Consider the following 17,155-nt stretch of genomic DNA (forward strand, 5'->3'; position numbering starts at 1 on the left):
TCACTTTAGTACAAACCTGCTCTCATTTCTATCAGTATCACCCCTACACTTCTGAAAGAAAGGCCTCTAGTGATACAGGTTAGCTGTCGGATCTCATCAAAAAGGCTGCTATCAGCTCAAAAGTAACAGCATAAGTCAAACTATCTAGCCTCAGGGGATTCCTAGCCCTTTCCTCAAGAGTAAAATTACTTTCCCTAATATTTTTTAAAAAGTAGGCTCCCAAAAAAAAAAAAAAAAAAAAAAAAGTAGGCTCCCCACCCAGCACAGAGCCTAAAGCAGGGCTTGAACTCAAAACCCTACTTTTCCCAATTTTTAAGTGATTAGCAAAAATATTATAGGAAAACCAAGACCTGAGATTTTGAAGAACTGCCCTTTAATTCGCGAGCAGTCAATGAAGGAATCCAAGAGGAGAAGTGGATCGTCCTCTAATTTTGCGTATGTGTCTCTAACGCTGAGAAAGAACAAACCGCCAAAGGAATCTCTTTGAGCAAACAATTACTGCAACTAAGGTGACCAAGACACATAAAACACATAAAACTTATGTGTTTTGGCTTATAAACACATAAAACTGGAAATTTGTTCTCTACTTAGAATATACAGAAAAAAAGGAGAGAATCATGGTGCTAGGAATTTTTTTATTTTATGTTCAGATATTAAAATTAGTGCTGAAGAATTTAGGAATAAAAATGCTATATATTTATTGTATGTTCCAGGTACTGGTTACGAACTGGCAATACAAGAATAAATTTCCCATCCCTTGCGGGTTCGTGGTCTAGTAAGAGGTTGACCACATTAAAAAGAACTTAATTCCCAGGAGGTCCTGGGTGGCTCAGTTAGTTAAGTGTCTGACCCATGATCTCAGCTTGGGTCTTGATCTCAGGGTTGTGAGTTCGAGCCCCAGGTTAGGCTCCAAGTCTAGCAACTTAAAGATAAAAAAAAAAAAGGTAGCCCTTGTGGCTCAGCGGTTTAGCGCCGCCTGCAGCCCAGGGCGTGATCCTGGGGACCTTGGATTGACTCCCACATAGGGCTCCCTGCATGGAGCCTGCTTCTCCCTCTGCCTGTCTCAGCCTCTCCCTCTCTGTCTCTCATGAATAAATAAATGAAATCTTTAAAAAAAAATAAATAAAAAATAAAAATAAAAATAAAAAAAAAGAACAACTCAATGACAAGTGAGGCAGTACGACCACTTTTTTTTTTTAACAGTACGACCACTTCTACTATAGGCTCATATGATCTGAGAAATAAGCCTGCTAACAATGACATGTGTCTGATTTCTCCTAGAGAAAGCTTCCTCAACAGAACTCTAATGTTGACAAGGTAGAGAAAAATGGGCAAAGGGAGAGATGGGGAGAATATGGAGAGGTATAGAACCTGGAAAACTGTGTCAGGATGTGCATGCCATGTGCCCAGTATTCTATGATTGAGAGGCAAGAAAAATGAAAACAGATAAACTGACACCAAAATCAAAATGCTACAATCAACAGAGTGAAAAGGCAGTACAAAGAATGGGAGAAAATACCTGTAAATCACAGATCCGATAAGGGGTTAATATCCAGAATATGTAAAGAAATCTTGCAACCCAACAAGCGCAAAAAAAAAAAAAAAAAAAAAAATCTCATTTAGAAACAGGAAAAAGGCTGCAGTAGACATTTCTCAAAAAAAAGATATATAAATGGCCAAGATGCACATGAAAAAAGATCCTCGACATCACTAATCATCAGGGAAATGCAAAACTGAAACACCACCTCACACCCATCAGGATAGCTAATCCAAAAAAAAAGAAAAAAACAAAAAATCCTTCCACAAAAACAAAACCAGAAAATGGTGAGATGTATGTGAAGAAATCGGAACCCTTTGCACACTGTTTGGTAAGAATGTTATATGGCTTAACCACTAAGGAAAACAGTATGGCAGTTCCTCAAAAAATTAAAAGCTGAATTACCATACAACACAGCATTTCCACTTTTGGGTAGATACCCAAAGGAATTGAAGAGATATTTGTGCACCCATGTTCACAGCAGCGTTATTTATAACAGCAAAAAGGTGGAAGAAACCCAAGTGTCCACTCACAGATATATGGATAAACAGGATGTACTTGCACACCATGAATGAATGTTGAGGACATTATGCTAAGGGAAATAAGTAGCCAGAAAAAGGAAAAGACAGCATGATTCCATGTATATGAAGTACCTAAAGTAGACAATGTCACAGACAGAAACAGAATGGGCTGGGGGGAAGGAGAAACAGGGAGTTAGTGCTTCATGGGTATAGAGTTTGTATGTTACAAGCTGACAAAGTTCTGGAGATGGACCATGGTGATGGTTGCACAACATTACGTGAATGTACATAATACCACTTACATGTGGTTACGATGGTAAGTTTAATGCTATGTGCATTTTATCACAATTCCAAAAACTCTGATTCAGAAAGGCCTCTGAGAAACAAGGGAAAGACCAGAAGCAAGTAAGTTTCTCACTAAACAGTCACAAACTTTGGCGGTCTATGTAATCTTGCCTGATGTTTCAAGTCGAGAAACCTGGCGTTCCCACTGGCTTTTGATTCCCTATGTGTGAAATCAGGAGAAAGTCTCAGGACGCTGTTGTAATGAACAAACACTGAGCAATCTGAGTCTCCAAGAAGTGCCACGTAAGTGCAAATTACTACTACTTTCTGTTCTTTTCTTCGCCCCATCTCACCTTTGAGAGGTAGGCGTCCATGTTCTCATGTGTAATGGATGGATCTGTGACAAATTCAAAGAGTTCCCGCACAGTCATCACAGCAACACTGTGCTTCAAAAAGAAATCTGTTGGAAGGAAAATGCAGTACAGCTTTAAAAGGGAAAAGGTTGTTATTCCAACTACTTTATAGAGAAACAAAGACATGAGTAAAAATATAAAATATACCATCTCCCAGCAAACAGGCTAAGTATCACCACATCAAAGAATTTAGTGCCAACATCTTGTATCAAGAGCTTACCAGAGTACAGAACCAACATATGCAAATAAGCTGGTAGGAAATTCTAATTTCCACTCACCATTGATATTGGCACAGTCTTTTCTCAAGAACTCCAAGGCATGTGGGTGGTCATGCTCTACGGACTGAGAAACGTCAATGATGTACACATCTCCACTATGGTACCTATGGGCCAGACACATAGGGACTTGGGATCTACTTTCCTGTATTTTTGTTGTTGTTGTTTAAAAAAAAAATTCTATTTTAAGAGCAAGGGAGATAACCAATAGATCAAATAAAGTGGGTAAGGATAAGAGGCCACTTTGACTAGCAAGAGATGAAAACTGAGACAATTTCCCAAGTACTATCACTCTATTAATGATCAGCTGGTCAATTCTGTGACGAAGGCCACTACAGGTAGAAAACACATAGCTATCCTATGACCATGTGGAAGCCAACTTTAAAACTTTAGAATTTAAAAATGACTTCTTGGGTTGAGATTTCATTTTTTTAAAGGACACGAAACGCCATACCAGAAGTTCCTCGGGGACCAAACACACTCACAGCATGTTAAATTCACTGAGATCTGCATGGACAAGTCTGGCATCCTGATACATTCTTCTCATGTACTGGATGACCTGCAGATACAACTCCCGAGCCTTGGATTCTGATAACTGGACGTTTTTCAACAGTGGCGCTGGCCTTCAATACAAATAAAATAAACTAAGAGAAAATGCCCAGAACAAGTTTTCTTGGTTTATAATACATTGCTACATGGACTTTTTGACAAATCATCACTAAAAAATCTGGTTCACTACAGATGTACCAATGCAAAAAATTGTCAAGAAACAGGTGTTCTCCCAGCTTACTGTATAAAACATCCCTCAAAAATAGGGTGAACTTTGTTATTTTGAAACATTTTGGGACTTAAAATAGAATAAATGAGCAGCTCTGTGCATGATAGTGGAAAAGATTCACAAAAAACCTTCCAAGCTGAAAGGAGCTATTTAAATGGGAAATGGTCATAACACTGGATAATCCAAAGCACTTAAAGACACACTTCTGAGCATGTAATTATTAGGCATTCCATGTACTCACATGTCGTCTTTACCAATGAAGCCCATGACAAGAACATGACTTCTCAGCAGGATAGGCTCTGGGCATGGGATCTGTGCTGTGTTTAGTCTGTGGTATTCAATCAGATAAAAGGACAAATGAAAAGGTGACACAGAATCTCCAGCAAATTAAATGGCTACAGAACACAAGATCAGTATCACTGTAAGGTAACAGCACCAACACATCTCAACTGTATTACTGTATTTCATCAACTTTAAGGCCCAACATATCTCAACTGCATTACTGTATTTCATCAACTCTAAGGCCCAGTGATTTTAAGTGGTACCATGATGCACAACCAAGAATGACACAACACTGGCAATTTAACTACATCTCACAGCCTCTCATGTGGGGCACTTGGGTGGCTCAGTCAGTTAAGCATCTGCCTTCAGCTCAGGTCATGATGTCAGGACTTGTGGGATCCAGCCCCAAGTTGGTCTCCCTGCTTAGCAGGGAGCTTGTGTGCGCTCTCTCTCTGAATAAATGAAACCGTAAAAAAAATTATTGCCTCTAGTGCTCAGCCCAATTCCAGAGATGTCCAACTGTGCAATGTGCATCTCAGAACTGATGAAATGCAGCAGATATGTCCTCTGAGTTGATTAGACTCAACAATGAGTAATCAAACAGTTGGGTCTCAGGGCTCCTGACTGGCTCAGTTGGTAGAGCACTTGACTCTTGACCTTGGGGTTGTGAGTTCGAGTCCCACACAGGGTGTAGAGTTTACTTACAAAATAAAAACCAGTTGGATTCATACCTGATAGCTAAGTGAACATAGAAAGATTTCAGAAGACTTTCAAAACAAGTACTTAATACTAAAATATCCAACATATGTCACCAATGCACAGCATATAAAAAATTAAAAGGTATTTGAAAAAGGGAGGAAAAGAATACCTTCAAATTTTTGAGAAAACTTGATCTCAACTAGGTTAGTTGCCCTCACCTAATATCGAAGTGTCAGCACGAAGAATATATAAATATGTCCAAAATTGGACTGAAGAAAAGGAAACTATGATAATAGTATAGGACCTAACAAAACTATCTAAAACTCTAATGCCTATAAAAAATGACACGTGAGCCTCAAAACCTGATTGTCATTTCCCTGTTTAAAATCTTGCAATAGCCTCCTATCATCCTCAGTATAAATTTTAAATGCTTTCACACACCTTCCAAGGTGCTTCAAATGATCCAGCCTTGCTGGATGTGAATGTGAATTTTTCTGTAATGGGTTCTCAAAAGAGAGAAGATCAGGTTTTTATTTGTTGCTTCTGCTTACCTCAGCAGATCTAACAGACATGAACATCACTACAAGTCTCCACCTTTGGACAGAATCTACTGGGAGCCAGCAGGAAGGAGCAAGGGCCAGTATCTTGAGCACAGCACAGACACATGCCCCAGAGAGTTACCTGATTAAGTTCCTCATTTCTTTTTCTGCCCAAGTTTTCACCATTTTCCTGGGGTTTCCTTTACAATAGCCATGACGAAATCTGGAACAAGAAAAATATTTGTTATTCCAAACATTCCATTATTCCAGTTTTTATTTTAGGAAACAGAAATTAGGCCAACTGGAAAAAGAATCTGAGCTCACCTGAATTCCCCACTTACATACTTATCCCGATCTTTGAACACCAAAATAGAAGTTTTGTAAATTTTGATTGCTCTGCTCTCTCCATTTGCTGTGCTAGCATGGTACACATTAGCCTATTTTGTGTCAAAAAGAAATGAACTTTGTGTTAAATAACTACAAACAGTATTTTAATTTTCACTCTATTTGATTCTATCCTCAAAAGTTTAAAAAATTCAAGTGAACTGAAGCGACATGCATTAAGCAATACCATCATCATCCGAATATGCCAATTACAAAACGTCATACCAAAAGGTATAGTAAGTAGAGCTCTAATTTACACATATAGTAAGATCCACTTTACAGACAAGAAATGGTTTCGAACAGTTTCCTCTCTCAAGTGTGTGAAAAATATTTCAAGACATTCTTATTTCATCATTTATAAACTGAGTTTTACTGAGAACTGCTTCCCATAGAAAGAGTTGCTAATTTAAAAATGCCATGGGGGGGGTGACTGGGTGACAGGCACTGAGGGGGGCACTTGACGGGATGAGCACTGGGTGTTATTCCATGTGTTGGCAAATTGAACACCAATAAAAAATAAATTTATTATTAAAAAAATAAAAATAACGCCATCTGTATCCACATACAAAGAAAAAATGGTAAAGAGATTCATTTACTCAGAGAACCTAGATTAATCCCCTGTGCCCATTAGTAACTATGTGATAAGCACTCAAGCCTGCAGTAATCTGACCATCTATGCTTACTGTGAGCATTACCTGCACTCAGTGAACCAGGATAGTAACAGTGGTGAAAACGTATAGTTCTGTGTACAACCTCCTGCCTACGCATAAATATTAATAAAGCTGTTTTTAGAAATACTAAACTATTCTGACTTGTGTATTTTTTTCCTTTTTCTTTTAAAGGCACCATGTATTTATTAAGTGCCTTAGTTTCATTTAGTAGCTGAAGTAAGAAAACTAACATGAAAACATTCAGGCATCCAAAGAAAAGCTCACTTCTTTTCCTGTGCTAATGCAGCCATTTATTTCTGATATGATTCCTCTAGTTAACATCTTGAATAATATCATTCGTGTTCTAGGATCCAACACCTATAAAAAGCAAAAAACCAGAAAGTTTAGTAAGACAGTACCAAATATTTCTTTTCTTCTTCTTTTTTTTAAAAAGATTTTATTTATTTATTCATTATTCACTCATTCTCGAGAGAGAGACAGGCAGAAGGAGAAGCAGGCTACACACAAGGAGCCTGATGTGGGACTTATCCCAGATCCCAGGATCACGCCCTGAGCCGGAGGCAGACCCTCAACCACTGAGCCACCCAGGCGTCCCTGTATCAAATATTTCTCATTGAGACATCTGACTGTTATTAAACTGAAAAGCTTAAGTACTATGCTACCCTGGCTGACTAGATGAGTCTCAATTATGATATTTTTATTCACTCCAATTTTTAATAAATATGACACAAAAGCCAAAGGAATAAGAGATGAACCAATAAATTTGTTCAGTCACAGAAATGAAAGTCTACCAAGTCAAAGGGAAGCAGACATTGACTCTAGACTAATATTAGCTAATAAAATATAAAGCAAGTCACATATGTAGTTTTACATTTTCTAGTTACATTAAAAGGAGTAAAAAAAATTGCAGATAAATTTGTTTTAATATATTTTATTTAATCCAGTATATCTAAAACACTATCAATTTCAACACATGATTGATACAAAGCTACCAGCAAGAGACGTAACACTGTGTTTTTCTTATACCAACTCTTCATAATTCGGTGTGCTTATGTTTATATCAATTCTCAATTCAGACTAGTGACATTTCAAGTGCTCAGTGGCCACTGTACTGGACATGCAACTTTAAGTCAGGGGTCAGCACCCTACAGCTCATGAATCAAATCCAGGCCACAGCCTGTTTTTCTATAGCCTGTAAGCTACAAATGGTCTTTACATTTTAAAATAGTTGTTAAAAAAAAAAAAAAAAAAAACCACATTGTGAGCCACAATGCTTAAAGTATTTATTTAACCCTCTAAAGAATTTGCACACCTCCGCTATGGATGATCATGTAAATCAGGAAAAGGATCTCCTTAGAAGTCAGAGTAATCAACTTTCTTTTTAAATTTTTATTTATTTATTTATTTATTTACAGAGGGAAAGAGAACATAAGCAGGGAGAGCAGCAGGCAGAGGGAGAGGGAGAAGGAGGCTCCCTGCTTGATCCCATGACCCCAGGAATCCTGACCTGAAACAAGGCAGACACTTAACTGACTGAGCCACCCAGGTGCCCCAGACCTATCAGTCTTGAGTAAAAAGGATTCTAAAGTCCTCTTTAACAAAAAAGAAGGCAACGGATTTAAAGCCTGGTCCTGTCCATGCCTGAACTAAAGCAGCCACATATTTACACACAATTTCAAGCAGCAGCATCTCCAGGGAGAAGGTGTAAAGTGGGAAAGTCTAACTATGCTTTAGGGTCTGTCCTGCAGCGATGCAGTTGTGGTCATACCAGAAACCTAAGGTTAATAAGAAGAAAATCCTGGAAGACTGCACGACTAAAAGTCAAACTGCACCTATGGCAACTAGAGCTGGGGCCGAAGGAGCCAGGCAGAATCAGATGGAAGCCAAGTCAGGGCGCAGGAGGAGCAAAACGCACCAAAATGGCTTATAAGCCAAATAGGCAAAGACAAACACACAAAGTGAATAAATTTACAGACACTTAAAAGACCGTTTATGGTCAAGATACACACTCTTATTCCAAATTAATTTGGAAAGGGGACAAAAAGGATTTCCTGCCTTAGTTATTTTAGGGTCTGAAAACTAGAGCTGCCTCACTTCTCTTGGCTGGACTACCCTTTGTTTTCTATCACACACATACACACACACACACACACACACACACACATCACACAAAGTAACTACATTAGAGGACAATGAAGACATGGATCCCAGACCTACTCCCGCCTAACTACAGGTGGAATTCTTCAACCGTACAAGTGCTTTTGGAACTCAGGTTGGTGTGCCTCCCTTGTGGGCTGTGGTGGACAGTAGCAGGGGTGGTTATATCTCAAACCAAGGATCTGTGGGTAGAAGAGGCTACTATTGCAAAATGAGCTTATTTCTCTCTGTAGGGGTGTGGAGAAGGGTGGCAGGCAGCAGTAGCAATGTTCTGACCCTTTCTATAACTTTCTTCACATCAAAAATCTAGGTCAATGCTAATACTCAAGCACAATTCTCCACATATGAGAAAATCTTCCCCCACTCTTGAATAGAAAGAATAAACTCTCTACATATGGGAAAGTTTTCCACCAGTCTTGAATAAAAAGAATAAAACAAGCATTAACTTCTAAAGTAAGAAATTCCTAATTCAAAATTACACACACACATACACATACACCTGCTTTGTGGCAGATACCTATCTTTTGGAAAAGCTCACAAAATTCCTGCTGACCTTGTTTAAAACAAGACAAAAGATTTCTGGTTTTAGTAAATTCTGCTTCCCCAGAGAAGATGAAAGCACTGCATGATGGCCACAGAGGGAAGCATGTCTCTAATTTATCTATTAATAGTCTTATTACAAATGAAGCAAAATGTAGATTTCTAAACTCAAAACCACAAGAAGAGTAATTTTAAATAACATTAGCATTAAGCAAGAATGAATGAATGCAAGCTATAATCCCAAGAGAAAAGTAATGCTTATTCAAAAATGAGAGCTTGAGGGGAACCTGGGTGGCTCAGCCTGTTAAGTATCTACCTTCAGCTCTGGCTGTGATCACGGGGTCCTGAGATGAAATCCCACATCCCTCTCCCTCTCCCTCTGCCCTGCCCCGTTCATGCTCTTTCTCTCTCAAATAAAAAAATAAAATCTTCAAAAAAATAAAAATAAAATGAGAGCTTGCAGCATATTTAAGCCGTACCTGTTCCACCGTTGCTCTGTCTGCCTTATCTTTGATGCGATACCTAACCAAAACCAAAAAAGTATATGTGACAATCAAAATTCAGAAACCAAAATAAAAAGTTCCCAAATGTAAATCATTTTGTGAAATTCCTAAATAGGTAGTTTCTTTAACAACAAATTTCCTAATTTCATTGTAGTTTATCTCAGTGATGATTCCTTCATGTTCCCTTAATCATCAATTCAATTCCCTAGAATAAAAGGAGCACATATGCAGGAAGAAAGAATAATTCTCTCCATATTTCAGAAGGATTACATAAAAAGACCAGCAGGGGTAAAGTGAACTATGTTGCAAAAAAAACACACATCGAATTTGTTAATATTGTTCTTAAATCTTTAATGATTCTATTAGCACAGAATTAAAGTCATTTATACTACCTTCACTTTAGAGTCCCTTTCTACAAAGACATGAGTCTTTATCATCTTAAGATAGTTACTGGGTTCTACATTAAAGTGCAAACTCTGTTTGGCTTCAGCTCACTACTGACTCAATTAGCAAACTCATCTAAACTCATAAAGATTCAAATAAACACTTCCATGAAATAACAAATGACTATGGCAGCTCTCTAAAAGCTTATTTATCTTGGGGTTGAGCATCAGAATCCTGATTTCAGCTCAGATTATGATCTCAGAGTTGTGAGATCAAGCTCCCCTGTCCTCCCACGCTGTGCTTAGTGGAGAGTCTGCTTGAGATTCTCTCTCCCCCTCTCCCTCTCCCTCTGCTGGTGTGTGTGTTGTGTGTGCGCGCACGCACAAATGTGCTCTCTCTCTAAAATAAGTAAACTTTTAAAAAGAAAAAAGTTTGTTTTTTTTTTAATCTCTTGGGTATAGCAATAAACCAGAAGAAAACTGGTTTTTAAGTTTTTTTTTTCTTTTTTAAAGATTTACTTATTTTGGAGGAAGAGAATGCACACGTACAATACACTTGCAAGTGGGGGCAGGAACAGAGCAAGTGAGTGAGCGAGCAAGCGAGAGACTCCCCAGGCAGACTCCTGCTCAGCCTGATGAGGGGCTCAACCTCATGACCGCAGGGTCACGACCTGAGCCAAAATCAAGAGTTGGACAATTAACTAACTGACTGAGCCACACAGGTGGCCCTAAAGTTCAGTTCTAACACTACTAGTTGTATAATCTTAGTATCACTTTCTACAACATATTGTTAACACCTTAGAGTTATTAGGATATAGAACTTAGCCAGTTCTGAACTGGTTTTGAAAAGAATAAATAGAAACTATTCTTAGTTATATTACTAGTTTTAAATCTTCCCTTGAATTTTTAAAAATATTTCATGGAAGAGAGAAAATTTTAATAAATTCTTAAAAGGGAACACTTTTACACTCTAACATTTTAAACTACATTTTAATCTACATTTTAATTTATAACCCGTTACCATCCTTAGAGCACATCTGTGAATTTCACAGACTATAGCTTGACTGTACACTTCTTAAGACTCAATATTTTCAACTTATTAAGGAAAGGATACCCTCATTTAAGAAAATAAAAAAAGAAAAAACTGGTTTAAGTATACAAAGAACTATCCTTTCCAAAAGAGTTATGACCAAGATATTGTTTAATTTGTGTAGAATTAGTCCCTATAAACCATGTTTCATAGTTAAATTACTTACATATCTGCTTCCTTTTGCCTAGACTTTTCGGTGACTTTATTTATGACAGAATCGGTAACATTTAGCTTATCTGAAAATTAAAAAATCCACAATGTAAACATTTAAGAAAAAAAGACTTTCTGAATAGAATGCTTCTATCTTCCTTATTTTATAAATATTTTGTCACATGTAGAGTATCTTTCAAAAATGAAACTTAAATAGATAACTGTAACTTTATAACTCGACAGTAGAGAAAACAGACCTAGAAAAGCAAAAGTTAAAGTCTCTTCCTAAAGCCAGGTTTCTAAATTACTGATTTTTATCTTCCTTAAACATTAGTCAGCCAGTAATGCTGAATACACTCATTTCTTGATCTAGTAACATTTTATAAGACTTCACAGTTTCTGAAGAGCTTCCTCAGAGCCCAAATATATTTTCATGAACTCACCTAGATTAATTTTATTCTCAAATTTCCGTAAGACCTTGTCTGCTGGAGTAGACATTTTGGCTGAATTGCAGTTGGAAGTCTGTCGATTTGCCTAGAAGACAGGAGTTTCAGAGTTGAACGCCCTACGTAGAAATACAGATCTAGGGTTCTTTATCATGTGCCTTTTTCCTTAGCTCACAGTTAACTATTAAAGCATCAATACTTAAATGAGTACCCTAAAAACAGGTTAAGGATCAATCATATTTGTGCAAAAATGTTTTTAAAAAGACATTTGAAATAGAATAAAGTTGATGGGTAAAAGAGACTGTTCAATCTGCATTTTTTTTAACCTCTCTACAATGCATTCCTCATTATTATAAATAACAAATTAAAATTAAGTGCATTTTTCTAGTTTGACTGCTTTATAGATTTAAAATTTGAAAATGTTCATTTACCCTTGAAGTGTATCACAAATTAGACCAATATTAAATGAGTTCTAAGAGTCTCATGTTGGGCCTACTGTCCACAGAAAGGGAAAGATTAAGTATGAGGCTTATCAACTTATAGTGGCACTATGTACAAACTTAAATAATAGCAAAAAGAGAAGAAAGAACCCATAAATAAGAGAATACAGTAAGATAAAAAGGGTGCAGAGGAATTGCTGACTTGATCCTGTTATTTCAACTTGGAAGTGTGAGGCTGACTTTTTTCTTGCTGCAGACCTCTTTGAAGTCTACTACTAAATATAAATTCTCAAACATTTCTAAACACAGGTTCACAGCAAAAAAACACAGGTAAAAGTTTAATCACCTATAATCCCCACTACTCAAATAGCTAACATTTACACACGTAAACTTACTTGTTTTTCTAGCTTTATTAAAAGGGATTACACTCTTTATGTTGAAATAGCTCAATGTCTCAACAATGAATCAATGGAGGAGTTACCAAAACAAGACCACAAGTGTGAAATTCATCTGGTTATTTTTTAAATGCATGGATTCTAGTCCATAATATAGTAATCTTAATATTCAAAGAAATATTGTTGGTTTTGTCCCTCTCATCTCTTTCAGAAACCTTTATGCTCCAGGAAAATGTACCATGTTAATCCTAGGACTCTGCAAACTCCTGGAACACTAAGTACTTCCAGGTGAGAAGAAGGCTCTACACAGTTTAGTAACTTGTGTTCTGTACCTAGTAAATGATGGTAGATCATAAACACATCTTCATATCATTAATATAGTTTTCCACTGCAACCTATTTTAAGGCTGCCTAATATCCCATCATGTGAAATCAGTCCTATGGTAAATTTAATCAAGGTTGCTTCCAATGTTTCTCTATAAGCAATACTGGAGAATCATTCTTGTAACATTATTCCTGGCACAATCCTAGAAGAACTGTTGAGTCAGAGCATTTATTTTATGTTTTAAAAGCCTATTATTACATGCCAGTTTATCCTCCAAGTAACTGTACTTATTTACTCAACCAGCAATTATAGATGTTGGGTTGTGATCTGTTTCATAGTTGAAAAAAATGGCATCTCTACATATTTAACCTGCATTTTATTAAGGAAGTTGAACTTTTTCTTTATGTTTCCTAACTATTTGTAGTGAACTGCTTATTCACGTCCTTTCCCGCGCAGATCTTAAAGCTCATCATCTTATCATAGTTTAAATAACTCTTTTTAAATTTACTGATTATTGGGATGCCTGGGTGGCTCAGCGGCTGAGCATCTGCCTTTGACTCAGGGCACGATCCTGGAGTCCCTCGATCAAGTCCCACATCGGGCTCCTTGCATGGAGCCTGCTTCTCCCTCTGTCTGTAGTCTCTCTGCCTCTCTCTGTGTCTCTCATGAATAAATAAAATCTTTAAAGAAAAAAAATTTACTGATTATGCAAGGAATCTACAACCAGGAAATTATCAGAAATATGAAAAGGATGAAGAATGAAAATGGTTAAAGGCTGGGGCTACGGGGCAACATAACCTGAGGGAAATCTTTCAGGTTAGTCGATTCCAGAATGGCAAAAAGTCCTTTGAGAAAAGATGACATAAACAATAACATAAAGATGTATAGCATCATTTATAAATTACCTGGGGGTTACACCTTGCATTGAAGATATAAGTCTTGGTGAGTTTTCCAACTCCATCATCCCAGTCCCAGTCGTCGTCCTCCTCCTCATCATACTCCTCTTCTTCCTCCTCCATCTCATCTCCACCTGCCTTCTCAGACACATTCTTCTGCAGGTTTTCAAACTGAACATCACCTTGCTCTCTGACGGTCTTCAAATCAATACTTTCACTAGAAATACCAATGTTTCAGCATGTTTACACATAACTCTAATGTGACTTACTCAAACATTTACTTGTGCTGCAACAGACCAAATCTATACTAATAAATGTATAAGTTTTCCTTCCACCACACCTCCCAATAAAACAGATTTCAGAGCGCCATTCCCATTGTTTGCTCATTCTCCAAGTCCTACTAAACAAGTACAGCAGGTAGGAAACCCACTTCTGCCTTAATGAAGTTAGGATTTACACTGTCATTTTCATAAATATAATCCTTTTTTTAAAAGATTTTATTTATTTATTCATAGAGACGAGAGAGAGAGAGAGAGAGAGAGAGAGAGAGAGAGAGAGAGGCAGAGACACAGGCAGAGGGGGAGAAGCAGGCTCCATGCAGAGAGCCTGACATGGGACTCGATCCAGGGTCTCCAGGATCTGGGCTGCAGGCGGCGCTAAACCGCTGCGCCACCGGGGCTGCCCCATAAATATAATCCTTAATTTGATCCTTCAATTGCCATAAACCTAGAGTGGCATGTTTAAGCTGGACTTCATTTGTACCAGAACTCCTCAACCTCAGCTGGGCAATTCTTTGTTGTGGAAAGTTGTTTTGTGCCTTGTAGGACGTTTAGCACTATTTCTAGCCTCTACCAACCAGATGCTACTCTGCACTCCCCCACCACCCAGTTGTAACAAACAAATGTCTCTAAAGATTGCCAAGAAACTCTGAAGTGTGGTGGGGTCACAAAATCCACTGATTTATCTTCAGTCTTGTGAATAGTGGATATTTCCAGTGATGGATGGTAAACCAGTGCACACTCATTACTGTTTATTCACCAGTCGTCACTGGGCTGTGTTTCTTCTTCCTACTTCTTCCCTAAAGATTTATATATGCCTCTTTGGAAACAAAAATCTGGAATGCTTTTGAAATAAAATCCTATTTCTCTGGCTAAATCTTATGTAACCTTCCAGTATTAGCTTATGATCAATTGCTCAGGGAAGTCTTCCCTATTCCTTATCCACTTTTCTTTTGTACTACTTACCCAATTCTAATGCAAATATCTACTGTCTAATTATTTTTTAAAGATTTACTTATTTATTTATTTAATTTATTTACAATAGACATAGAGAGAGAGAGGCAGAGACACAGGAGGAGGGAGAAGCAGGCTCCATGCTGGGAGCCTGACGTGGGACTCAATCCTGGGACTCCAGGATCGTGCCCTGGGCCAAAGGCAGGCGCTAAACCCCTGAGCCACCCAGGGATCCCCATCTACTGTCTAATTATTTAATGTTTCCCCTCCTCCCATGCAAGCCCTGTGTCAGTCAGGGTGGTGTTTACCAATGTATCCCTACCCACTGACATTAGATGTGACACACAGAAAACGATCAACAATTTAATAAAACCTACAAGTAATGAATCCTTACTGTGAACATAAAGTAAAAACTGCTTGTAATTCCAAAGGAACTCTTAGTTTCACGTAGGCGTTATCCTTCATTCCTTTTGCTCACATCCGATCCACCACCAGATCTTGTCACTTCTACCTCCAACACATATCTCTTTGACCCTATCTCTAGCTCCCGTCATGTTTGAACTGAATTACTTTATCATTTTTTTTCTTTAGAGAGAGAGTGCATGACTTGAGGGTGGAGGTGGGGTGCAGAGGGAGACGGCGAGAGAGAGAATCTTAAGCAGGCTCCACGCCTACCTTGAGCCGGATGCAGGCCTGAATCCCACCACCCTTGAGATCACGATCTGAGCTGAAATCAAGAGTCAAACCCTTAACCGGCAGAGCCACCCAGGCACCCCCATTTTATCAACCTTGAACTGCTTCCATCCATGCCCATCCTCTCTGGAAGAGTAATTCCTTTAAACCATAAATCACATTGTGTCATTCCCCTGCTAAAATTCTCTCCTATGGCTTTCTTTCTATTAAGACCTGGAAAAACATCGCCAGCTCCTTGTCATCGCTTGGGAGGCTGTACATGACCCGGCCCCTTCTCGTTTCTACATCAGAGCCTCGCCATCCTCCCAATTCCTGCTGTGCTCCAGGTACGTGGCCTCTAGATCCTCCCTTCACAGCCAGAAGGGGCAGCCCCGCTGGGCCTCTGCACTCTTGTCTCCTCTTGCTGAACTGCTGTTCCCTCCTGCTCTTCCCGACTTTAGCTCCTTTTCTGTCCTTCCGATCCGGACTTACCTCTCCCCTGACATTGTCAACTACTCGGCCTATCAACTCATTTCAATTATTTGCACTAGCGCCTAACATCTGTTTCGGGGCTCTTAGACTATCTCTATGTACCCCATCGTCAAGTCCTCGCTCCCATGCAGAAGGCAATGTTCAGGCGACGGCAGGGACTCTTGTCTTATTCATCACCGTCTCCAGCGCCGCCGACAGAACCTGCACACAACAGGCGCTCCGATACCTTCTGGACGTTGGATGCAGCTCAAGAGGCAAAAATCTGTTTCCTGGGCGGCCCGGGTGGCTCAGCGGTTAGCGCCGCCTCCGGCCCAGGGCGTGACCCTGGAGACCCGGGATCGAGTCCCGCGTCGGGCTCCCTGCGTGGAGCCTGCTTCTCATGAATAAATAAATAAAATATTTTTTTTTAAAGAAAAATCGGCTTCCTCCCCGCTGTCCCCAGCTGCAGACAGTCGCCTGACTCAGCGATGCTAAGCGACCCGGGGCTCCTTTGGGGGGCTCTGCCGCAAAGTGGGATAAAAGACCCGGCGGGGGTGCGGAAAGAAGCGAGACAACTACTGGTCTCCCTCCAAAGCCGAGGGGGCCGGGGGGGGGGGCAGCGGAGCCCCCGCGGGGTCGGGGTGTCGGGGGCCGCGCACCTGTCGGAGGAGTCCGCGTCGTCGAACTGCCCCGGGACCACGCGACTCATCAGCAGCCGGCGGTAGTCCATCCCGGGAGCGCGCAGAGCCCCGGAGGCCGTCCGCCGCGCGCTGGGACAGGAACCTACCTGCGGCCCATGAGACCGCCCTTCGGCAGACGCCCGCCCAGCACGCGGCTCAGAGGCTCCGCCGCGAAAGGCGGGCGCCACGCGCTGATAACGCACCTGCACCGGCAACCCGGACGCGCGGGGGTAACTTCCCTGACCGGAAGTCCCGCCCGACCGGAAGGCGCGGCCCGCCGGAAGTCCCGCCCCTTCACGAGGCGGTGGCGGCCCCTGCGCAGGTGGGGGGCGTGGCCCAGAGGGGGCGTGGGAGCCCGGCGGGCCGCGAGCCTCGCGGAGATTGGCTGGCGC

The 17,155-nt window shown here is 40.0% G+C and overlaps 1 protein-coding gene across 2 annotated transcripts in view; it reads right to left on the reverse strand.

Moving 5' to 3' along the window:
- Positions 1 to 17,034, reverse strand: part of RIOK1 (RIO kinase 1) — a 29,560-nt gene extending 12,526 nt beyond the window's left edge. The window contains exons 1-12 of one of the 2 annotated variants that reach the window (XM_072813949.1): positions 16,743 to 17,034; positions 13,718 to 13,925; positions 11,651 to 11,741; positions 11,224 to 11,293; positions 9,561 to 9,603; positions 6,649 to 6,741; positions 5,654 to 5,766; positions 5,472 to 5,552; positions 4,051 to 4,137; positions 3,517 to 3,654; positions 3,035 to 3,138; positions 2,697 to 2,803 (exon numbers count right to left, since the gene is read on the reverse strand). In XM_072813949.1, coding sequence (XP_072670050.1) covers positions 2,697 to 2,803; positions 3,035 to 3,138; positions 3,517 to 3,654; positions 4,051 to 4,137; positions 5,472 to 5,552; positions 5,654 to 5,766; positions 6,649 to 6,741; positions 9,561 to 9,603; positions 11,224 to 11,293; positions 11,651 to 11,741; positions 13,718 to 13,925; positions 16,743 to 16,813 — 1,206 coding nt within the window. In that variant the 5' untranslated portion in view covers positions 16,814 to 17,034. Of the gene's footprint in view, positions 1 to 2,696; positions 2,804 to 3,034; positions 3,139 to 3,516; positions 3,655 to 4,050; positions 4,138 to 5,471; positions 5,553 to 5,653; positions 5,767 to 6,648; positions 6,742 to 9,560; positions 9,604 to 11,223; positions 11,294 to 11,650; positions 11,742 to 13,717; positions 13,926 to 16,206; positions 16,360 to 16,742 lie in introns of those variants that run through there. The other variant, XM_072813950.1, reaches the window with a different exon arrangement.
- Between the last annotated feature and the right edge of the window lie 121 nt (positions 17,035 to 17,155).

The sequence above is a fragment of the Canis lupus genome, chromosome 37, assembly GCF_048164855.1.
Source record: "Canis lupus baileyi chromosome 37, mCanLup2.hap1, whole genome shotgun sequence".
NCBI classification, from domain to species: domain Eukaryota; kingdom Metazoa; phylum Chordata; class Mammalia; order Carnivora; family Canidae; genus Canis; species Canis lupus.